This window comes from Drosophila virilis, chromosome 4 (assembly GCF_030788295.1).
Source record: "Drosophila virilis strain 15010-1051.87 chromosome 4, Dvir_AGI_RSII-ME, whole genome shotgun sequence".
NCBI classification, from domain to species: Eukaryota; Metazoa; Arthropoda; class Insecta; order Diptera; family Drosophilidae; genus Drosophila; species Drosophila virilis.
In genome coordinates, this window is record NC_091546.1 from 25790637 (window position 1) to 25814200 (window position 23564).

At 42.9% G+C, this 23564-nt stretch overlaps 4 protein-coding genes across 4 annotated transcripts; 2 read left to right on the top strand and 2 right to left on the bottom strand.

The window, feature by feature from the left end:
* Positions 1 to 3801: 3801 nt before the first annotated feature.
* LOC6633990 (uncharacterized) lies at positions 3802 to 4767 on the top strand. Its single transcript, XM_002057621.4, has 4 exons — positions 3802 to 3923; positions 3982 to 4046; positions 4109 to 4168; positions 4238 to 4767. The coding sequence occupies exons 1-4, from the start codon at positions 3833 to 3835 to the stop codon at positions 4625 to 4627; spliced, it is 606 nt and encodes a 201-aa protein (XP_002057657.1). The 5' UTR covers positions 3802 to 3832; the 3' UTR covers positions 4628 to 4767.
* Positions 4768 to 5195: 428 nt separating this feature from the next.
* LOC6633989 (uncharacterized) lies at positions 5196 to 5946 on the bottom strand. The gene is made up of 2 exons (XM_002057620.4): positions 5769 to 5946; positions 5196 to 5711 (listed from the first exon to the last, which is right to left on the bottom strand). Exons 1-2 carry the CDS (start codon positions 5886 to 5888, stop codon positions 5235 to 5237), a joined length of 597 nt encoding a protein of 198 aa, XP_002057656.1. The 5' UTR covers positions 5889 to 5946; the 3' UTR covers positions 5196 to 5234.
* A 76-nt stretch (positions 5947 to 6022) lies between these two features.
* LOC6633921 (uncharacterized) lies at positions 6023 to 6852 on the bottom strand. The gene is made up of 2 exons (XM_002057619.4): positions 6639 to 6852; positions 6023 to 6538 (listed from the first exon to the last, which is right to left on the bottom strand). The coding sequence occupies exons 1-2, from the start codon at positions 6789 to 6791 to the stop codon at positions 6170 to 6172; spliced, it is 522 nt and encodes a 173-aa protein (XP_002057655.1). The 5' UTR covers positions 6792 to 6852; the 3' UTR covers positions 6023 to 6169.
* Positions 6853 to 8299: 1447 nt separating this feature from the next.
* Positions 8300 to 21766, top strand: dnt (tyrosine-protein kinase Dnt). Its single transcript, XM_002057618.4, has 4 exons — positions 8300 to 8786; positions 19388 to 20567; positions 20681 to 20977; positions 21084 to 21766. Exons 1-4 carry the CDS (start codon positions 8624 to 8626, stop codon positions 21193 to 21195), a joined length of 1752 nt encoding a protein of 583 aa, XP_002057654.2. The 5' UTR covers positions 8300 to 8623; the 3' UTR covers positions 21196 to 21766.
* Positions 21767 to 23564: the final 1798 nt, after the last annotated feature.

A 23564-nucleotide genomic window follows, 5' to 3' on the forward strand; every position in this document is an offset into this window, starting at 1 on the left:
TTTTATGTATGCCTGCACACATTTTGAGCGCTTTATTGTTTGCTGAAATTCAGGCAGTATCGAGTAATCGAGTATCCGACCATCCGTCCAGGCAAGTATCCGAGTACATGTAGGTGTTAATCTAATAACTGTCAAATGCAGCATGTTGTTGTTCTTTCACTTGAAGCCAGGTGCTGGATACATATTGGTTAGAAACCTTTTGTATTATGACTAAATTGCTCCGCAAATTGATGTTTGCCTTATAAAACAGGGGTGGGGGTTTTTTTAAAAGCCATATATATATATTCATATATAGGGGCTATTCTTGTTTCAGTTTTAATAATTTCTTAGGGAAACATATATCCCTTATAGATTTAAATCATGTGCTGGAAAATTCACTAGGAAATACAATTATACTTGCTTAAGCAACACTCCAATCAGAATATTTTTGATTTACAGCGCCCATTAATGCTGAGATTATCTCAGTTAAAGATACTTTTCACTTGCTCCAATATTTCCCCTTTTCCTGTTATTCATAATTACTTGCAAAGACTAACTAACTAACTATTTAAGAAGTATCTGGTAATGTGCAGAGAATTTAAATGACGGAAAATAAATATAAGTAAGGAGAGATGCAATCAGTGTCTGGATAGAGACAATTGGGCGGTCGATAAAATGAAACGGGGTAATATCAAAGAAAATATGACATATTAACATTTTCGATTCATTTGTAAATGAAAGGTTTCCTGAGGAAGAGTAGGGTGATTGATTGTTCAAATTGTGACCACTTTAATTTTCAACATTATTCATTTGATGGTTATATTTAATATTTGTTTGTGTGTTATTGATTAACCCCAACGCTCGGGGACAAAGTCGCGTCGAGAATTTGTGTGGGAAGTTTAGTTTGAACCATAAATCAGAGTTTGATTTTGGCTCATTTCGAACTCTACCCTTTAATAGTTTTAGTACGCATTCGCTTTGTTGTTTTTTTGGTTCGATGGCTGCTGTTGGGCGGATAAAAATATCCAAACATTTTCTGCATCACTAAATGCCCATAAAATGTACATAGAGACATTCATGCAACAAACTGTCCTGTGGACAGCAGCAGAGCCGGAGGCATGGTGCGGCTAGTCGAGCATAAAAACCGGGAAAAACAGCGCTGGGAGTTTCCCCAAAAATATGCAGTGAGCGAGGGAGCGAGATGCCAGATAGAGCAGTCAGAGTGCGAGAGAGACGAGGATAAGCAGTTGGGATGTTGGCGCATATAAAGTCACTAGCATTTTTATGAGTCGTAAATCGAAGCGATAAAATCACATGACCAAAACAGAGGGCAGCCATCATGGTGGCCGCACTCTTCGCCTGCTCGGCCAAGCTAAGCACAGCTCAGCTCCAGTCTGTCCAGCTGTTTGGTGTGTATTCTCCATAAGTCACACGATAAATTTTGCAACATTGCGCTAATGACAACAGTACCAGATGGATCAGGAGCAGGAGCAGGAGCAGGAGAAGGAGAGAGAGAGCTGTTGCTGCATTGGCAGCAGTTGCAATCGCTGAAAGTCGGCGCCATTTTGCGACTACAAACGACGGAAGTTCATTATTGTCAGTGATTAATGACAAAACAGACGAGGAGCAAAACCAAGACTCCGAAGCAGGGGAAGCGTTGCCTTTGCGGATGCCACATAAGTTAGCCAACCAAATGCGCTGACAACGAGCAACGTTGCCCGGTTGTTGCTGCTGATGGCAGTCGACCCTAAGTCTCTCCCTCTTTGACATTTATGGGTTTTAGTACTTCCGGCTAAAACAAAAAAATGCGAATGCGAGTGCGTTGGATTGCCTAGTAACTCGGCCGAGGACCGGGGCCTTGGAGCAGCGTCAAGTTGTTGACATCCCTGAATGCCATTGAGTGAGTGCGCCTGCCGGCGAGTGTGAAGCATTGCCTGTACGGGCTGAATGATTAGCGCGCTGATTTGGCAAACGATCGAGTGCAAATTGGGATAAAGCAGGCAACAGGCACACAGAGGGGCGAGGGGCAAGTGGGCAAGCACTCAAGCGGAGTCGACTTGCTGCCAACTTCTAACTTTATCCTTGGCTCCGGCGTTTCAGCTATGCAGCGTTAAGCGCCATTGACAACGGCACGCACGCCACACCGTGCTGCTAGGATGACGAGGAGCACGTTGGGCTCGTTGCAGGACTCTCGGCAGGGTAGGGTTGCGTATGACTCCCGCAGTACGACAAGTGAAATTAATTTCAAACAATGCAACAAACAGAAGACAACAGCCAGCAAGCAGCATACAACGACAGTCGAGCAAATTAAATAAAAATTCCAACACGAACAACACAACAGACATTGAGCAGGAGCCGGAAGCCGGGAGCAGCAGCAGCTCGAACTGTGACAGGAGCATGAGCAGGAGCAGGAGCAGGATCTGGGGAAAAAGTGCTCAGAAGTTTTCATCATATGGCGCAGACCGTCTAACTGCCGCTACGTGCCAAACGGAATGGAGGCGAATGCAAATAGCTGCCGAAAAGCTGTTAAGAGCCAAAACAGCCAACTTGTCCAAAATTATTTCATTTTAATTATGCCAAAGGGCACCCAACGGATCCAAACTGAACTCAACTGAACTAAGCAAAACTGAACGGAACCGAATAATGCTTCGGGACGTGTCGAAATGTGTCGCCATTTGCATGCACAAACGAAATCACGTCACAGCCAGAAGGTGGCCATATTTACACACACATAAACTCCTTAATACAGCCACGCCTACTCGACTCCTACCTACTCAACAACTTGCAGCCACCCACAACTTTAGTCGTCATTATCAATTTGACTTAATTGCCGCCACTGTCGCGTCGCGTCGCCTCGAGTTGGGGCATAAAAGTTTATCTTCCTTTCGCGTGATTCGTGACTCGTGAGTCGTGAGTTGTGAGTCGGCTGCTGACTGCTTAAAAGCGTTTAGTCAAAATGTATTTGTATTACAAGGCGACAGCCACTCCACGCTGCAATGACTTAGAAATGTTGAATTATTAAATTACAAACTCGGCACATTATGTCATTAATTTGGCACAGCATCTGCGAGAGGTGCAAAAGTTATACTAGATGCTGCTCAGGTAACAAGCAGCGCGTGCAATTGCAATTATTTATATTTTATTTTATTTTTATATTATTATTTAAGAGCCTAAAATTTCCACTGTACTTAGCTTATAGATGCACGCTAAAATGGGATTTTTTTTTATTTTATTAATGCGGATTATCATTTACATTAATGCGATCCTATGGCTGGAAATGATGCTGGCGAAAATGCACTATATATATCGATGATAGGTATCAAAGAGATTATTTGAGAATACACTCTGGTTAAGGAGGTCATTCGGTGTTGTGTCTTACTCTTAAGGATTTCATACCCTTTGACACTTTTCACTGATGCCGATGTTTCTGTATTCCCATATGTCTTCGGACTGTTCCTAATTATTATACGTAGTTGTCCTTTTCATATTTATTGCATTCCTCGTATTTTATTACTCTTAAATAAGTCTCATATTCTTTTTAGGTCTTTGATATGGATCATATTGGCACTTTGAAGAAACTGATCGAATGTCACAAGTGCAATGCATATTCTACTTATGAAATGCAAGCACAGGTCTGGCCTGGTCGTACCCAGCACGGAGTTGATACTGGTATACATGATAGCGTCTACTGCAAGCCCACTCCACTCATTTTCAAGCCACTTCTGATGAAACCTTAAGCCATTTCTCGCCAGTTTTAATTGAATTTCAGTGAAGCCAGTTGCCGTATAGATTGGAGCTCTATAAAAGTCGTTGAGCCCTTCGCTTGGCAGCACAGTTTCCATTCGCATAGAAGATGATGGCGTCGGGTAGGTCCTGCGAGCTGGTGATACTTGTTTTGCTCATATTGGCCAGTTATGCCTGCATCTACTTGGAATTCTGGAAACGTAAGCTCTGCTGTTCTGCTGCTGGTTAACTTATCTCATTTGGTCCTCTCACCCACAGCCCGCTGTATGAAGCCCTTCGTGGAGATCGGCGACAATTGCTATTTCTTTTCCACCAACAAAGCTGTGCGTATGATACTATATGTCCTGACTATTTCCTAGTGCTGCTAACCAATTGTATCTTGTAGCCCACGTATGAGTACTATAAAGTATCGTATAACGGCCGCATCTTCAGTGTGCCCGCCATAGTGAGTCTCCTCACGGAATAACCTTCTTCTAAACTCTTCAGGGCTATCTTCTCCTCTTCGTATTCTCAGCTTGACTGGCTGCATGCCAGCTTCGCCTGCGAGACACTAGACGCTAATGCTAGGCTGTTGACCGTCAGGACCGCCGAGGAGATGCGCTACCTGTCCAACTACATTGGCCGATATGCTCACCCTGGCACACATCCGTTCTTCTGGAGCGGCGGACATCGCGGCAGTCTGGCCCAGCTCGAAGTGGACCATAGTTCATTGGAGCGTTTTTACTGGCACCACGATCCGCATCCCATGAACTTTTCAAACTTTGTCGAGCAGCAGACGAACTCAACTCGCTTTCCTTCCGGCTTCTGTGTTTACCTGGAGTATGTCGGATCGGAACTAATTATGGCCACGGCGAGCTGTAAACAGAAAATGGCATTTGCCTGCGAGCTACAGTTGTTGAATTGACGTCTATTCAAGAGAACTCTCATGCTTTGAATTTATAGAAATCAGGTTTGCAATTGAAACAAATTTACTTTATATAAAAACTATTTGTATTACGCCTAATTGATTGACTAATATAGTTATATGGAAAGAGATAAAAAGTATGCTAAATTGTCTTTCATTTTTGTGCTTGATTTTGCGTTTGCAGACCAACCTAATGTGCTTTGCTTGAGTTTTAAAACGTTCACAAGTGCTCAGAGTGACTGCATCTCTTTCTTTTTTGTACTCGAGGCTTGATTAGATTTTAAATCTATTGAGAGCACTGAGAGTAAGGCAAGGCAGTGGGAGCTAGGCAAAAATAAGCGATGCCTCTCTATCACACTCAGAGATTTACGGTCCCGATCAAAATTCGAAGTCTTTGTGGGACTTACAGGTTATATGTATGTATGTATTTATGGCTATCGATTGTTTACTGCGCTGTGAATCAGTTCACATATATGATAATCTTATCTGACTTAGCTGTCTGACTCTTTGTACGTATGTATATAAACACATCGATTTCCGTTTAAATTTCAAATAGTTGCGATAAAGATTTCAAATAAACTAAATAGTTTTATTTAATGTTTGTTGTTTAATTTTTAAGCAGTTGCTCTTCTTCAGGTACCGCTCTTTTTCTTTTGATTAACGTATATAAGAACACTAATATGAGTATCACAAGTATCGAATAAAACGGATTATATAAATTGGTAACTAACCAAACACTTATCGTTTCATATTCACATATATAAAACTGATCAAAGCCCCACGATGTGACCATAAACAGCTCCGAGTTGACAAGCTGCAGGCTCAAAAACGAATTGAGCGGAGGACCCTCGCCGGGCAACCACTTGGTGTACGTCAAGCTCTTACCTAGCGCACTCCACTTGAAGGGATATTCACTTTCGAAACTGTGACCGGATGTGGAGAACATGCTTCCATTGGCATAGCCCTGAGCCAATATATAGTGCTCCAGTTCAATCAACTGCTTGGCCGTCTGCACGGATACGAGTTGGCCGCCTTGAGCCCGACAACTGCGACGCGCATCGAACCAGTCGAATATTTGCTCATCCTGAAACAACAAGCACCAATCAGCCTATTGACTGCGGGATCTATAAACATGGCTTACACTGTTCCCCTTGCCTATGAAGTAGTGAGAGTCGCCGATCTTTTCGTACGTGTAACCACATTGGCATGCTTTAGCTGCTAATAAAAGGAGCAAGATCCGATCGCAATAGCTTTTGCGCATTCTTTCGTCTTATCAACTCGAACGGCAACACTTAAATCAGGCGTAAAAAATAAAAATTCGTAATTTCATACTACAATACATTCAGTAAAAATGGCAAACTCCATTGAGTAATAATGAGTATTTCTAAAAAGAGCTTTTGATCCAAACGCCTTCTCTTTCGCTTTATTACTCGATGCTCAATGGCAAACGCAAAATTTGTATTACTCAATGGCGCACAATAAACAAAGCCCAATCGATAAGCACGTCAAGAGTCCACTTCAGGCCGTTAAAAAGATTGTCGTTCAGTGCATTATGGTTGGCTCATTGGTGAGCAGCTGCTCGCATATGTCCACGGCTCGGGTGTAGCAGGATTCGGTGGACATGAAGAGCTCTCCGGCCTGGAGAGTGAGCAGCATGCAGTTGCGACCCATTCGTGGCGTGGGCTCCCCCTCCAGCCAGTTGGTGTAGTTTATGCTGCGGGCATGTCCAAAGTAATTCCAATAGAACTGCGAATCGCCCGGCCAGCGATGCCCGGCGCTCCAAAACTGCGTGCCATTCTGGTAGCCGCTCTCGTACAGATAATTGGCCAGGACGCGCATCTCCTCCTCGCTGTCCAGGCAAACGCGCGACGTGCGCTTCTCCTGGTAGCAAAAGTCGCTGAACGAGTTGGGCTGCGATGTGTGTGTGTGTGTGTGTGTGTGTGTGTGTGTGTGTGTGTGTGTAGATAGTAAAATGTCAGTTCCATGCGAGTCGGACTAGGCTGCTACTGACCAGGGGACTATCGTCGTCTATGAAGTAGCAATAGTTGTCCTGCACCTTCTCGTAGGGCAGCTTGCAGCGCATCGCATCCGCCAGCCGGAGCAGCACAGCGAGTCCCAGGCAAAGCAGCGCCAAGCGGCGCCCCAATTGGCAGCTGTTAGGCATTGAGGCAGACAACAAACTAACCTGTTCGCTTATCACCAGCCGAGTTGTCTTGATAACAAAACGTTATAGCCGCTATCTAATCAGCTCTAGCCTAGGTTTCGTATGCGAATGCGAAACTAGTTTGAATCGATCCCCATTCCGTATTTGCCTACTGATAACAATTACTGAACATGAATAGATCAAACTGTATTTTGATGTGGCGCCAAAAGTTGTGGAATGCCTCTGGAATCCCCATCTCATGGATATGTGTATCCTTTCTATATATATCTGTCAATTCTCTCATGTTTTTTTTTTTTACTTTTACCTATAACTGATCAAGCATACACTAGACTTAAAATTTTAGCCTTAAAATAATATTTTAACTAATCGATTTATTTACGAATATTTGGTTGAGTGCTTATCAATAATCGATCAATCAGTCAGGACAACCATATCTATATCTATAGATATCTAGCAGGTATTATGCGTGCTTTAAATTGTATCTAACTTTTTCACCCGTTTTCCACCCGTTGAAATCTAAAATTATATTTTACATAAATATTCAAAAGTAAAGAATTAAAAGTTGTGATCAGTATTTTCCGCCCAAAATATTCATTGGTTAAAATAACTATTGGCCAGCATTTTATATCCAAGAATGGTGGATTTTGCAAGAAACGTAGAAATGAGTTTCACGACGGATCGATGAAAAGCAAAAAAGTTGCCAAATATCCACCGAATTTCCACATTTTTCGATTGAATTTCCGAAATCGTTGAAGCAACGAAAGTTCATTTGAAGCCGAACGGACTAAACTTACAAATTCAATCAAAAAATCATTGATCCGTATTTTCCAGATTCTGAAAAAATTTAAGACGCGATTCAAATGAATTTCGCAAAACCCCGTCGAAAAGTGCATCTTCAGAATTTAAGGTTATTACAGTAAAAGTTTAAAAAATTTTTTAAATCGTTTTTTTTTAAACAATTTATTCTAAATTGTGGTATACTATATTTTAACTGCTAACTTCACCTAAGCAATCAGAATCCACAAATGCACGCATTCCCCTACTCATGAAAACTGTACTACGCACCGTCTTATGTGTTTTTTATGACACTTTCGTAGACTCTTCACGCTAGATGGCGCATGCAATAAGTTTTATTGTGGTATTTACTTTTGCTTCACATCCACACTGTAAAATCAACAGGAGAGCAAAAGAGAAAACCGTGCAGCGCACTGTTGTCGTTGCAGTTAACAGAGGCGCTACTCTTCGCTCAATGCTCAACTGAATGTTTCTTTTATAATTAAAATAAAAATCTCGCTGACTCTATTGTCTTATTAATATTGATATTGATTATAGAGTGAAATAAAAACAAAACATATAATAAAAACAAGGTGAATATATTAATACAATGTTTAAATACAGCGCGCCAAGCACAAAACAGCTGTTCTAACAGCCACTTTGCAGATCGTTAACATTTTAGGTAACTATTTCTGTTAGCTAACAACTTTTGCGTTAACAGGCCTGTTATTCATAAATTTTCTGTTGAGCAGTGTGGTTGTTGCGGCCGGTAAATGCAGAGAAAATTGAGAAAACAGATAAAACTCGCGTCTAAAATTGTGTTAAATATTAAGTTAATGGGTTGTGTCAAGTGTTAAAATACCATAGCTTCTTGAATGTCGCCAAAATCGCACTTTTCGTTTGCTTGTGCGACGCCGCTGTTATAACATTCTGCCGTTCGCTGTTTTCTCTGCGCGTGTGCTTTGCCTCGCATTCGTTGTCTCCTCGATTGTTTACGAATTTGTGTGCGTGCCTAAATGTGTAAAAACTAGCGGAAAATTACAAATTTTTGAATAAAAATGCCAATTAAAAGCCTTAAAACAACAACAAGCATGACAGGCAACAACAACAAAATGCTGCTCGCGTTGCTTGCGCTGACTGCGCTGCTCCTGAACAACGGCAGAGGCGTCGCAGCGCATTTGAACGTGTTCCTGAATCCGGAAGAGGTGATGCGTTTGCTTGGTAAGTTCCACACCCTTTGCCCTTAAAATCGTGCCCTTTGTTATTGATTTCTCCACTTGAGCGACAATAACAACAACAACAATGTTAAGCAATTAGCGATGCTCCATTTGTGTCAACCAATTATGCGGCAACTAAAGTTTTCTAAATTTTTCATTCAACGAAAAATGAATTGCTTTTCGAAATGATGTTGATTTGTTTGCTTTGGCTTAATTTTAGAAGCGCACTCGCTCTCTTTCCCGTTCGTGCATTCTCTCGCTCTTTCACGCATGTCGCTGCAGGTGTTGTTAAACAGTTATACAAATAAACAAATAACAAGCAAAAGTAAATGCAAAAGCAACAACAACAAAACTGTTTCTTCTATGTGCGTGCATACATACGTACATAACTTTCAGTTGGTTCGTTAAGGAATTTTACGCTTCGTAAAAAGAAGCATAAGCAACAACGAAAACAAAAATTTACAAGCAGCATTAAATTTATTTCACTGCCAGGGAATATTTTTGAATATTTCTGGGAATTGAAATTCCAATACCAAAAAAAAGGGCACACACACATAGTCACACAAGAGACACGCAAACAAGATGACAAGGCAAAGGAAACAACAACAACAACAACAACAACTGCAACAACGCTGAAACACAGGCAAAGGCGAAACGTGACTTGGAGCAGCCGCAAACGCAAGCGCTGTATTGGAGAAGTGTGTAACAGGGGCAAGAGCAGGACCGTCTGAGAGAGAGAGAGAGAGAGAGAGAGAGAGAGAGAGAGAGGCAGCAGCAGAAGCCAGAACACAGGCATCTTCGTCAGCTGTGCGTGTTTGTGTGCGTGTCTATTGGCCATTGGTGTTGGTGTTAGTATTGGTGGGGGCGCAACTGTGCACAGTGGGCACAAAAGGACATGCATATTGTATGTAAATTCGACGAGAAGCTAAAGTTTGGAAAATCAATTATTTGTTTTATATTGGGGACAAGTAAACGCTAAGCTAGATGATATTATTTTGTGTTAAATGTTATAGGTTGCAACATGTATCGATCGTGGATTGATTCAAAGTCTATTGTTCAGAGACTTCCGATATTCGCCTAACAGATGGGAAAATGTATAGCTTAATTTATAAGAGATTGAGAGGAAATGTTCAGAGTTGGAAGAGTTTAATATATGCATATATTTAACTAAACATAAACTTAAAAACATGCAGAACATAAATTTTACATATGCTTCGTATACATTTTGTATAAATATACTTTTAGTTTCCGTTTCTGTTTGCTCACAGTTGAGACAATTTTTAAAAATCGTTTTTCCCTTTCTAATCTACTTTTTTATATTTTTTATAAAAATACACATATATAATTTTTTTTTTTATAAAATAAAATGTACATTAGTGTACGAACTGAAACCTCATCTATGACACCTTGAAGTTCATCAATGGTAGTTTGTTTATGTTCGTCCTTTGGGTCTGGGCATGTTTAGCATGTCTGAGCCCACTGTGCGAGGGCTGTCGCTTGGCTTAGCCCTCGTATATTTGGCAAGTCTGCAATTGCTGCCGCCCACTGTGTGCTCTTGTTGTTGTTGTTGTTTGGCATGCTGCCTGCTTGTTAAGTTTAGATAAAGTTTTTTTTCCACTTGCCATGTGTGGGAGCTGCATTTTTTCTGTTGCCGCCGCCGACGACGACGATGCGCATAATTTGCGTATGCATTTTGAGTTTTGGGCGTGAAATCAAATATGCAAAGTATCGTATGCTTGGATTTGGATTTGAATTTGGATTGGGATTGGGATAGTCAGGCGTCGGGCTGTGGGCCGTGGGCTGTGGGCGCTTTACGCGCATTCCGCTTTGGCCCTTTCAGCCATTTTGGGCGCTGCAAGCCAAGCAACTGGGCGACTAATTAAGACAAAGCTGCAAAGTTTGCAGACTGGACAAATGCTCTTTTTCTTGTGCCTTTTTGATATATGCGCGCAATAACGAGAAGCGCTAAGCCATAAATCAATTAGGCAGTATAATTTGCATTTGATTTGTGAGTCTTTTGGCAAAGGGGTTGGCCAATGTCCGCAGCCGAGCTGAAACTCATCTGCGGCTCGAATACATTTTTATTTCCATTGCATTTTATGCCCAAGCAATGGGAGAACAGCAACTCTCATCCCCACAGGGAGTCGACTTGGCTCTGGCAGAGTTCAATGCCGCTCGGGTTCATTTTTAAGCCTTTAGTCATAAAATTGCCATATGAAATATAATCAGCCAGAGCTGGGCAGGGCCTACACGATCGATCGGCTTGTTGTCATCTGAAAAATATTTTATTTCCCGCCGCAGCTCCCCAACTCTTTAACTCCCAAACACCCCACACAATTTGGTGCGCAAGTTTTATGTGTTTTGCTGCTGCTGTGACACGCGCTACATTTTAAAATGCCTTTTGCCAAGGCATTTTATTTAAATTGAATTTTAATGCCATTTTATTTTGAGCATTCTGGACAATTTTCGTAGATTTTCTTTTGACAACTTTTTACGACTTTAACGTTTTGAAATTTTCTTTGTCTCTTCCAAATGATTTTTATGGGCCCATTGTTCAGTGTTAATTTTTTTGGTGCTTTGGTTTAATTTTATTGACCATTTGTTGTGTGTTAATCATTGAGTATAGAGCTTACAATGCATGTTAATGAAGCTGCATTGTCAGATCAAATGCACAGAGAACTTCGTGTCTCTAGAGACTCTCTCGTTCGGAAGCTTTCCTGCAGCTTGCAACGCTCAAAAGCGATATGCCCGTTGAGCCGCGCCCACGCCTTAGCTTGGCAGTGTGATCGATTAGCGCAGCTGCTAAAGAGCCACAACAACAACAACGACAACAACAGCAACAATCTCATCAACAAGAGGAAATCTTGGGAAACAGCAATACAAGAGATAACAATCACACGAATGTGTTAAATTTACCACCAACTGTGTTAAATAAATTAAGCTCAGACCTGCCTTCAGAGAGAGAGACATAGCACACAACGTGGCTTGAATGAGGTTTGAAACGTGTTTAAACCGATTCTTTGTTTTCTTTTTGACCATTTACGATTTGCATAAATATTATAACTTTTCGGCGCGAGCTTAGTGGCGGGCCACTCACATGGCAGACAAGCTTAAAGTATCTGAAAGATACACAAAGCCGGCAGCTGTTGCTGCTACTGTTGCGGCCACACTTAGCACCTCCTAGAACGCTGCCGGTAACCGTATCTGGCAGTTAGCCTGCCCAGCTTGGCCAGGCTGGCCAGCCTTGGCCATAACAAGCATGCAAGCGCAATATTATCGTCTCGGGCTTATGGCTTGTTCTGCGCGCTGCTCGCCAAGATCATTGCGGCTGATATCGAAGGCAAGAGCTTCTCATTCTGCTTGGACTTGTCGTGCTAAATGCCTTCCACGAACTGCCTCCAATCTCTGGGGCCAAAGTTGTGTTAACGGTTTGTGCAATGGCTGCGATATGATCTGCAGACGCTGCCTTGTTCTTGTTTCTGTTGTTGTTTCTCTTGTGGCATGATCTATATTTTAATTGGTTTGTTGTTGCCAAGCATAAGTATAAAATTCCGAACAGCTTGTTCTTTGGGCCCAGCTGTAAGCACATATAATGAAGTGGCCATTAGCTAATGAAGCTATATGAGCGATAAAAGAGTCTACGCACGCTTCAACCATGCCCAGCCTCATGATGTGAGGCAATTAACAGCCCATGTGATGGCTACTCCTTTGATCAGGTGCTGCCAAAAATGAGCCATAAAGTCTCACCTACTTCTTACCCGTTCGCGATAGCACTTGAAAAAAAGGCCAATTTGGAATGAATCCTAAAAGTACGACTTGAGTAAAAGAAAGGATATCTTCGGTAAGCTAAAGATTAGATATCCTTGTAGAATCGTCCGATGTTGCTAAGATTTGGCTCATATGGAAGAGACATTGTGAGGTTAATAAATGCCGAATTAGCTTGATAAATAAGCAAATATATCGTATACAATAACTTAATTTTTTGCCGATCGTTCATATGGTAGCTATATTAGTTTGTGATCCAGGTCTGCTCTTAAGATTTAAGATTCCGCTTATAAATGCAAGACGCCGATAAAAACCTGCTGCTTTCTAGATTTTATAAAAGTAAACTGCATCAAAATATGTTTTTGCACATACAGAAGAAGATCACGTCTATCCCAAAACCATAATTTCGACAGCTCAATTTTTATTTTTCCCTATAAATTATGCTCCGATTTGATCAAGTTATATAGATAGGCATTTGTTTCTCTGTTTCTTCTGGATGTAGTTAAAGAAACGACAATCCTTATCGGCTTTACACCGGTTTTCATTGAAGGTCTACTGAACGATCATATTTGCGCAGCGTACTTTGACTTAATGTCCAATCTAATTAGAATACTCACCGATAGCTGTGGCCTCGAATGGCTTATCAATTACAGTCTGATGGGCAGCTGACAGGTCATAAAAAGTCACAGTTCCGAATCTCGGCATTGAAGATCTCCCCCTCTCTCTCTCTCATTTTGCTTCTCTCCCTTTCTGTCCCGCTTCCTCTGATTTTGAAACGAGTCAAGGGTCATTTGCATAGTTATCATGTAGCATGCGTCTGTGGCTGAGTTGACCATAAACCGCCATAAACTTGACTAAGCCTAACATTTAAATAAATGAAAATCGCATAAACCGATTGGACGCGATGCAAACCAAATGAAATCAAATAAACACGAACTACTCGATGCTAACGTTCAACGTCAAAAGCTTAAAGCGCGTGTTCCGTCTGTTGCATTGACTCTGGCAAGGGTTATGTTCTGTGTGTCTGCGGAGGGGCAGAGCGGGGTTTCAAGGGGGTGCAGACCGGGGCATTGGCTGTGGTTATCAGTGCAACTGCACAGAGGCAGCAGCTTACTACTGTCAACTGATAACCCCTCTGGGCGCCACGAACGCTGCATGTCAATAATAAATAACTTGCATTGTTTGCCGGGCTGCTTCTTTGTGCCAATATATGTAGTATATATACATATATATATATATGGTATATATGTAGTGTATATATAGCGCACAAAAAGGAATAATCATATTTACATTTAACAAGAACAGTGACGAGGCGCAATGAATGAAATTTCAACCTCGTTTGCTGTCGATTTTTTTTCCGTGCCCCATGCAAGGGGAGAATGGGGGGGCAGAAGCAGATGACAACTGCGAATACGCTCGTAAGTAACAACTGCAACTGCAACTGCAACTGCAACTGCAATTTCAACTGCAGCTCTGAATGTGCAACTGTGAAGGGGAATAAGAGCTGCGAGCTCTGCGGCAGGCAGCTGAGTGCATCGCACATGAATGTAGCTGCAGCTGTAGTTGTATCTGTATCTGTATCTGTTGTTATGTTTATTGAGCTGTATGAGCATGTTTATTTGGGCCATGTGCTGTGGGAATTTGCCAACCCACAAACCATGCCAGCGACACATAAACCAACTCAAAATCAGCTTGAGAATGAATATATAAATTGCATAAAATCATGCGTCGCGCATTGTTCTGCTCTTTCCAATGTCTGAGAAATGGGCTTTAGTGTAATTTCCTCTAGACAAAACTCGCTTGATCATGAACACGTTTACAGAACCTCCGTTTTTATACCCATGCAGAGGGCATTATTATTTTGTCTCGTAACGCGAAACGCATAGAAGGAGTCATCTCCGACCTCATGAAGTATATACATATATTTTTGATCAACGTCAACAGCCGAGTCGATGTTTAAATGTCAGTCTGTCTGTTTCTGTGAGAACTAGTCTTTCAGTACATATCTATCTATTGTATATCATATAGCTGCCATAGGAACTAGATATTTTGATAAAACTCGGCATACATAGTTTTCATACACATATGCAGAATCTTATTTACATTGCAATTATATCATATAGCTGCCATCGGTCGAAAATGATGCTTTTGTACTAAAAAATGTTTCGTTTATAATAATATTTTGACAAAACTCGGCACTTATTAGTCTTACTATGTATAAACGAAACCTGCTTCACTATTCTTACATATCTGGAAAACCGTAAGACAAATGTCTGCAAGGGTATTAAATCTTCAGCATTGAGAAAGTAACCCTAACCTTGTTTTATTATCTAAATTAACCACGCTATGTCTGGGGTTAGAAGTTCTTCGCCCTCAATTCATTTGTGCCTTAACCTATTCGCTTCTTGGATTGTACTTTAAGTAAGTTGTTAATAACATCTATAGAATTAAAGATATTGGTGTTTTGTTCTAAAGCCTCTAGCAATACTATAAGTTAGATTATATTTCCTCAATGAGTTCTTCTCATCGGTTACTTGCTCGTTAGATTCTCTTAACATAGTGTTAAAATTTGTGCTGACAGTCGCTGTTGAACTTAACAAAAACAAACCCGAGTTTAAACTAGTGAACAGACATTTCATCATATGTTGCACCTCTTACGAGGTACTTCCTCCCGCATTTGGCTAATAGTTACTAGTTAGCCCCAGTTGGCAGCTTCCTCAACTCAACACCATCAGCAAACAGACTGTGTTGCAGAGTGAAAAAGCGATTAGGGTTAATTACTATTGATTTTGAGCATCACAAGCTGAGCCATAAACTTTTGTCAGCTAGTCAAAGCGTCAGGCGAAAAATTTGAATGATTAATTTGAGCCAATTTGCAGCCATCGACCTGAAAGGCAAAGAGCCAAAAACAAAATCTGTGCGCCTAACTGTGCCAAATGGTTGCCAAACAACTGAAGAGGCTGGCTTCCAAAACATGGCTAATTTGGCTGGCACAAATTTGTTACAATCAAAGCCGTAAACGAGTATCAGTAAAGGAGAACGTTGCGCCCGCGGCTCGAAGGCGGGAATAAGCCAAAGAAAAAACACAATAACAGAGGAAAAACACAAAAAGTATAAATATTAGGCAAAACAATACAACAACAAGCAGCAGCAAAAAGCGGCGCATCATTTATCATAACGACGACGTGAGGCACAGCAAACGGCAACGGCAACGGCAACGGCAAACGGCCACGACTTACAGCTAGGGCTACGTGGATACCAAAGAGATACGGATACAGATACATTCTACAGATAGAGATACAGACATGGCTGAAAGCTCAAAAACATGTTAAATGTTGACATGTGGCAGGCGGACAAGTCGGGGCTGTTAGCTTGTAAACGATATGGCAATGCGTGATAAGCCCGGTCACATTAGAGCATGAAACGGGCCTTAGGGTGGACCAAAACAGATGCTGTCGCTGGGCCAGAGTTCCATTTGTTTTATTTATTTTTCGATTTGGCCCACAATGCAGAAATGCAGCCCGTGTGACATATTAGACATAAGGAGGTGGCAACCAAAGCTCAATGCGGAACGTGCACATCATTTATCATCCATTGCAATTTGATGTGGTCTAACGCGAGGGCTAAGCCCAAGCCAAAGCCCAATCGCAAGCCCGTAACCCAATCCCAATCGATTTGTGAGTATTTGACAAATGAAAGCGTTGTGGAGCACCCAGTTCTTCAGTTGATCGGGGAGTTTGACCCTGCAGCCACTCGACATTTTGTCTTCGGGGCCCAAAAATCAGCATAGAGAATATCGGCTGTAGAAACTTCACGAACTGCAACGCTAATTACATAAAAATAGAAACCGCAGAGTAAAAACCTTTTCGAGTGTCTGCTTGGCAGTTGTCTAGTTTCGAGTTAGTTCCTTTGCCTGCGAGTCCTCCTGCACAATGGTCACGACTCTGTTCGGTAGCAAAGCTATTAAAAAATACTGCCAAACAACTACAGCAACTAAACAACAACAACAACAATAGCAATAGCAATAGCTATAACAATAACATCAGCGACAACGTCATGACTGCACGCTCTGAAAATTCGACATACGATATGGATATGGTACCTTTGGCTCCTGCCAGCCAGCCAGCCTGCCTGCCTGCCTGCCTGCCTGCTGCTCCTGCAACAACTCTGGCTCCAGGCACGCCCTGTCGAAATAAAAAAATGTACAAAAAAAAAAAAAATAATACTGCTAGTTATGAGCATGGCACACAAAGGTTAAAAAAGTTCAAGAGCCGGCGAGCTGGGCACATGCGAGTGACATTTGCTCGTGACAAGAAGGTAGACGACGGCGACGCCACTTAAAGACAGCATCGACGGGTCGGTTGGTGGCAGCTCCCATACCCATCTTGTCCCGCTCCGCCTTTGAGAGTGCAACTTTCACATGAACCTGTGAACTGCATCTACTGCCGCTGCAGTAAGTTGCATGCCACTCAGTCACATGGCAATCCAATAGAGCTGCCTCTGCCTCTGCTAAGCCACTCACAGTCAAAGGGTCAATGAAAGCGTGCGGCCTGCCCGGCTCACCTCGTTGGTTGCCCCGCGGGGCACTGCATTTGATTAAGTCATGGGCGCTATTTTTAAAACGCTAGCGAGGAATTTGTCGCAGCTACATACACAGCATGCAACATGTTGCACATTCAAGAGGAAGTTGCCCCGACGCGACGAGGCTGTCTGCTTCAGCCTCAGCCTCGGCCCCAGTTTCGATATCTTCTGGTCTCGGTCGCTGCCTCCTACTGTGGGCCAACGTGTCTTTGCCTGACACAATTTATACGCGACTTTGTCGCCGCCAAGTTGAGACATTCGGCGCGGCGCGACGCGAGTTCTCTGGCCTATGTCTATGTCAACCTACATGCTCACTGATTTTTATTGTTATTGCCAGTTGTCAAAGGAAGTGCGCCCCGTTCTCGGCTTTTCCATTTTTCGTAAATTATTTCCTGTGCTTTTTGTGGCTCCCACAGACAGCGCGACTGAGCGAAGCCCAGCAGGCGTCGCTCCAAAGAGTTGAATGCACCAATTCGAGGGCTAAGAGCAAGTTATGTTTACTCTGACCAAAATGCACATAAGGAAATCAATGTTAATTTGCTAACGTTATGAAAGCCAATTAAAACTGTCAATTACGTAAAATAAAAGATCGTGACAAAGACAAGGCTAAGAATATATCATAAAGATATAATAATGAACTTTAGAAGCACATAAAAATAAAAAATCAATCTATATAGAGATATATAACTGTACGACTCGACTGATTGACAGCCCAGAAATGTTTGCCGTGGTTCCACTCGTTATTATGGAAAATCAGTGGAAATCGGTTATATGCAACGCGTTCCTTAACCTCAGCTCAAACATCAATATAACCAGCATTTGAAGCGTTATTTATCTGTTGTAGAACTTATGCCTGGAGACTACAACTTATGTAGAAGTGGTTCTCGTGTGTGGCCTCTGCTATCACATAAACTACTTGTAATCTTTTTTGGGACTACCTGCACTTTTTCATAATCATTAACATAAACAGCCACAACAAGCCAAATGAGATGGCGAGATGTCTGCCAGACATCTCTCGATGCTTCATTGGTCAAACCGCAAACAAACCGAACATAAAATTAAAAAAAAAAAAAAAAGAGCAACAAAACTGGAAACGAGAACGGGAATGAACGAAGAACAAATCTCAGACGTGGTCATGGCTCATTTCTGTTTGTCTTTTTACCTTTTTGCTTGATGCTGCTTCTCGTTAAAACTGAATCTGAGTCGTGGCTCGGCGACACGAGTTGTTTTTGTTACACATAGATCTACATACAGATACAAATACAAATGACGATACAGTTGCAGTTGCAGATACAGATACAGATATATATATTGATAAACTCGAAAATAGTTTCGAGGAATTCCCTAAACTCACTCGCGCATGTTTATTTTTACAAAAACGTAGCCGGGAATCTTTTACTCAACTCTCTCTCGCTCTCTCACTCCCTATCTATATTTATATGTATATATAAGTAAACAAATCTCAACTTGGTATGTAAAAATCTCTGCGCATTGAGTGCATATAGATAAATTTACATGTTGAGTGCATGAGTTTTTTGTTTACTTTTATAGATTTGTAGGGTGTTGCACGTGATGCAGATGGTTTTTTGCAGATATGAACTAGTTCTTTATGCTCTGCGAATCGCGTGAGTCAATTCTTTTCGAGGTAACGTTTACTTCTTGTGTGGTACGTGTAGATTAGAATACGTTTGTAAGTTGTGATAAATTGAGAGAGATCGCAATCTTCGGAATACCTTTGGATAGGGACATTACATATTAATTGGTATTATGGTTAGGTCTGTGGGAAATTCCAGCCGCATGTGTGGATAAATTACGAAAAAAGGTTGCATCCCCATCCTTTCTTCCTTGGAATAAATGCTGGTCATATCAAACGTATTTTTTATAGCCTGGCTTTATGTTTTGTCCTATATGAACTTAATAATACGGGAGCTCCATCCATAACTATTGCAAGTTGGCGGAAAACGGTTTCGGAAAAGTTATTTAAATACTGTTGGATTGGCTCAAAGAACTCTATGAAAATCCGCTCATCTTGGATGCTAAAGGAAAAAAAGAGCAAAGCTTCCAGTTACGTCGCATCGGCCGCAACCTTATGTTCAAGGCAATTCATAAACTAAATGACTACATTCCACCTTATTTTATTTGATACACTTTGGAAAAGAAGAATGAATCTAAAATCTGAAGCATACAAATTTGGCATGGGAATGCATGGAATACCCGATACCCGATGCTAACGGAGTCTATTGCTGCTTATCTTTCTAGGCGTTTCGGCTGAGGTGTACTATGTGCGCGAGGGTCACATCAACAACTATGCGCTGAATTTTATTGTGCCGGTGCCGGCCAACGTGCAGGACGTCAGCTTCACGTGGCAGTCGCTGGCGGGGCGCTCGCTGCCCTACAGTCTGAATGTGGTCAGCTCGGACCAGGAGGTGCTGCCGCGGCCGGTGCTCAATGTGTCGCATATTGGCGAGATTCCAACGCACATCCAAACGTGGGCCGTGGCGCTAAAGTGCAGCGGGGTGCGCGCTGCGGAGGTGGACATCACAATCAGCCTGGAAGTTGTACTGAATCGGGCTCTGAATAATGTGACCCACTTGGTATTCCGTCGCAAAAAGATTTGTTTGCTCAGCGAGAGCGAGGAGGAGCAGCAGGAGACGGCTGGCAACGATCTCGATGATCCGCATTTGTTGGAAACGGTGCTCCCGCCACCCACCGGCTTAATCACCTTGGTGGTGGGCGTCACTGTGGCGATGAGTGCTGTGTGCATCCTGCTAGTGATTGCGTATTGTGTGCGCGGTGCGGCTGCCAAGCGGCAGCATCATCAGCACGGCGGTCAGCCCATGCGCACATCCAGCTTTCAGCGGCTCAACACGCAGCCGCCATGCCAATCCTCCTTGGGCTCCGCTGCCTACATGACGCCCTCGCTCATTGGGCCGGTGCACGCGTCGTCCCTGCCACGAAAGGTGGCCGTTTCCATGGAGCAGCAACAGCAGCCGGAAGAACTGCATCGCCGCATTTCCGAACTGACGGTGGAACGTTGCCGCGTCCGACTCTCCAGCCTGCTGCAGGAAGGGACTTTTGGTCGTGTCTATCGCGGCACCTACAACGACAGCCAGGACGTGCTAGTCAAGACGGTTGCCCAGCATGCCAGCCAGATGCAGGTGCTTCTTCTGCTGCAAGAGGGCATGCTGCTGTACGGCGCCTCGCATCCCGGCATACTCTCCGTTCTGGGCGTATCTATTGAGGATCACACGACGCCATTTGTTCTCTACCCTGCTCTGAACAACACGCGCAATCTGAAGCTATTCCTTCTGGATCCCGCCTGTGCCCGCACCGTTACCACCATTCAGATTGTGATGATGGCTTCCCAGCTGTCCATGGCTCTCGATCACCTGCATACGCATGGCGTGGTGCACAAGGACATTGCCGCCAGGAACTGCATGTGAGTAGATTTCTAGCTTGTTGAAAAGCTCGGCAGACGGAACTACTTAGCTTGCCGTCTTGGCCTTTGCTAAAGGAATCGATCTTTATGAGTCATCTTTTACCCCCTCCCAGTATTGACGATCAGCTGCGCGTAAAACTCTCAGACAGCTCGCTTTCTCGCGATCTTTTCCCCTCGGACTACAATTGCTTGGGCGACAGCGAAAATCGCCCCATCAAGTGGATGTCGCTGGAGGCTCTGCAGCAGAAGCAATTCTCAGAGGCAAGTGATTCCTGGGCCTTCGGAGTGCTCATGTGGGAACTGTGCACATCGGCCAAGCAACCGTACGCGGAGGTGGATCCCTTTGAAATGGAGCACTATCTGAAGGATGGCTATCGCCTGGCACAACCATTCAATTGCCCCGACGAGCTGTAAGTAGAGAGCTCCATATGGTCCTGGATAACCTGATATTTATTCTTGTCTCTTTCTCTATTTCGTTCTTCTCTGTTTTCCCTTTCTTCTCTGCTCGCTTGGCAGGTTTACGATCATGGCGTATTGCTGGGCTCTGCTGCCCGGGGAGCGTCCGACCTTTGCGCAGCTGCAGTCCTGTCTGTCGGATTTCTATTCACAGATTACGCGCTATGTCTAGGAAAGCTCATGGTGTCCACTGGCAGCTTATCGTTATGGGCGCGCACTTGTAAAGGGCGTGGCTAGTCCATTAAACCCATCTGCATCCGCAACGCAGCAACGGTCCTCGAATTCCTCATACTCTTACTATAGTTAGCCGAAGTCCCATTAGTCTATGTACGTTGTTTTATTGCCAAATCTTATGTTTAGAGTCTCATTTAGCAGCTGGGCGCCTGGTTGTATATATAGTATATATAGTAGCCCGAGATATGTTATAAGTTCTCGTTTAGATCAACAACGATAGACTCGAATACACACATATTCAGAGATATGCGACTTATAGAGATTACGCAGGCTTTTCTGCAATCTCCAGCATTTAAATATAATTGAATAACAAATTAATTAAGATAAATTTAGCGAAAGAACCTTGAACCGAAATCAAATATAGTGATATTTATCTCTACAATTATGTAGATAAGTAAGTTTTAAAAGTATACAAATATGAAAATGATAATAATACACACATATTTATAGAAATGCACAATAAAATCTATAATAATATGGAGATTTTTTGAAATTTTAACATTATACGAAAGTCAAAAGAATATATATAAATAAAAAGATTAACACGGTAATTCCAAAAATGTTCAACAAAGCGACTTTATCTTACGGATCAACAATAAACAGGGTATTATTCCCGTTAAGCCCATTAAAGCTGAGTCACCTTCATTCCATATTCCAGTGAAAAACTCCCTGGCATTGCGGAAATTAATGGCCTGACCCTGACTGAACAGTGCCTGGAAATTGGGAATAGGAAAAGGCGGAACCCAAATACCAAATACCAAGAGATTGCCAGATGAGAAGAAAGAAAAACGCTTCGGTCACACAAATTAGCCATAAATTTTAATTTTACATGACAATGTTTGGGCCGTGCAGACAGCAAGACCATATAGGCTGGCTCCGAAAGTGTTGGGTGGTAGCGCCTACGTCAGGCGGGAAGACAAATCAATTTTGCCTGCGGCTTGTGTCCTTGGCCACACACACACACACACACACACGTAGGATAATGGCACATGTAGGAGGCCAAGATGAGCGCGTCCATACATATCTAATGTGAAAACTGCGAAAAGTGCGCTAAGTAGGTGAGGCAATCTGAGCGTGTGTGTGTGCGGGTCGAAAACACATGTCCATGTGTCCATGTGTCCTTGTGTGTGTCCTTACACTTTAACAGCCATTGCCAGAGCCATATCGTAAATATTTTGACAGAATCGCTTTTGCCATTGCCTTTCGTGTTGGCCATTGTGTTTCGCACAGCTCTCTCCCCCTCTCTCTCCCACATTTCGAGATCTTGTTATTGTTAGTGTTGTTTCTGGCAGGGAGGCGGCACCTGCTGTCTCAGTTGCCGTTGCCATTGTCGTTGCCTTCCTGCCTTACGATAATCCTTGTGTTTGTGACTTGACCTGCTTCGTTTACCATGGCATTTGGTTATAGCCGTAAGCGGCTTTAAAGTTACGTTTACCGTTGCCGGTTGCCTGTTGCCTGTTGCTTTTGACTTGCCCTCAAGGAACCAAGGCGGCCATGTGATATACGAGGTATTCCAGTCAGAACAGCAGCCATTGTAAACAGTTTGCTTAAGCACATAGTTTGTTTATACTTATTACTTGATAATGCCCACTGATATATGGCCAGGGTATTATATCTTTATGAGGAAGTAAATCCGACAGCTGCACTCGTTCGCATCTTGATATCTAGCTTATACAGTTTACACATCCAATATGTGTACCATATATGCACATATATTTATGTATATGTATAAAACATGTGTTATATACACATTTGTCCGCTTTTTGACTTGCGGACTTGTGCTAAGTTAGTTCTTACCATATTTGCAACATTTCCCAAACATGCCCAATAAACAGTTCAATCGGGTAAGAAAAATTCCCTTCTTGTATTTCCGGCTGTCTGACGGTTGGCGCCCAGAACGACCGAGGAACTTTCCTTGCGCTGCTTAAATTTCCATGGAACACACTGACGAGCTGAGAGCCACTGTCAGGGCAGAGAACGGGGGTATGGCAGGGAGCTCGGCTGGGGCTCCATTTCCATTTCACATGGTCATGCGATTTCCACGTACGCCGCCAGCTTCTCAAGTGGCAGCCAGTTGAACGCGCACCAATAGGACGCACCGCCCCGGGCCGGCCCCCGTGCACTCGTTGTGCGCCTCGGTGATAATTTGAAAAGTTTATATGCCGTCGACTGGCTGCCGCAGCCTATACATGAATCCAGTGCCAGAGCTGCTGTAGCTGTAGATGGAGCTGCTGCAGCATTCTAATGACAACTTAAATAAACAACTGCACAATGCCAGGAAGGGAAACGGAGCAGTTCAAGTTGTTT

What these genes read in the sequence shown, in the direction of transcription:
- LOC6633989 (XM_002057620.4), bottom strand. Translation starts at nt 5,888, where the DNA reads ATGCGCAAAAGCTATTGCGATCGGATCTTGCTCCTTTTATTAGCAGCT. An exon ending in TCATAGGCAAGGGGAACAGT is followed by an intron (nt 5,712 to 5,768) that starts GTAAGCCATGTT and finishes TTGTTGTTTCAG; the next exon opens with GATGAGCAAATATTCGACTG.
- LOC6633921 (XM_002057619.4), bottom strand. Translation starts at nt 6,791, where the DNA reads ATGCCTAACAGCTGCCAATTGGGGCGCCGCTTGGCGCTGCTTTGCCTG. An exon ending in TAGACGACGATAGTCCCCTG is followed by an intron (nt 6,539 to 6,638) that starts GTCAGTAGCAGC and finishes CACACATCGCAG; the next exon opens with CCCAACTCGTTCAGCGACTT.
- dnt (XM_002057618.4), top strand. Translation starts at nt 8,624, where the DNA reads ATGCCAATTAAAAGCCTTAAAACAACAACAAGCATGACAGGCAACAAC. An exon ending in AGAGGTGATGCGTTTGCTTG is followed by an intron (nt 8,787 to 19,387) that starts GTAAGTTCCACA and finishes TTATCTTTCTAG; the next exon opens with GCGTTTCGGCTGAGGTGTAC. An exon ending in ATTGCCGCCAGGAACTGCAT is followed by an intron (nt 20,568 to 20,680) that starts GTGAGTAGATTT and finishes ACCCCCTCCCAG; the next exon opens with TATTGACGATCAGCTGCGCG.
- LOC6633990 (XM_002057621.4), top strand. Translation starts at nt 3,833, where the DNA reads ATGATGGCGTCGGGTAGGTCCTGCGAGCTGGTGATACTTGTTTTGCTC. An exon ending in CTACTTGGAATTCTGGAAAC is followed by an intron (nt 3,924 to 3,981) that starts GTAAGCTCTGCT and finishes TCTCACCCACAG; the next exon opens with CCCGCTGTATGAAGCCCTTC. An exon ending in TCTTCAGTGTGCCCGCCATA is followed by an intron (nt 4,169 to 4,237) that starts GTGAGTCTCCTC and finishes TCGTATTCTCAG; the next exon opens with CTTGACTGGCTGCATGCCAG.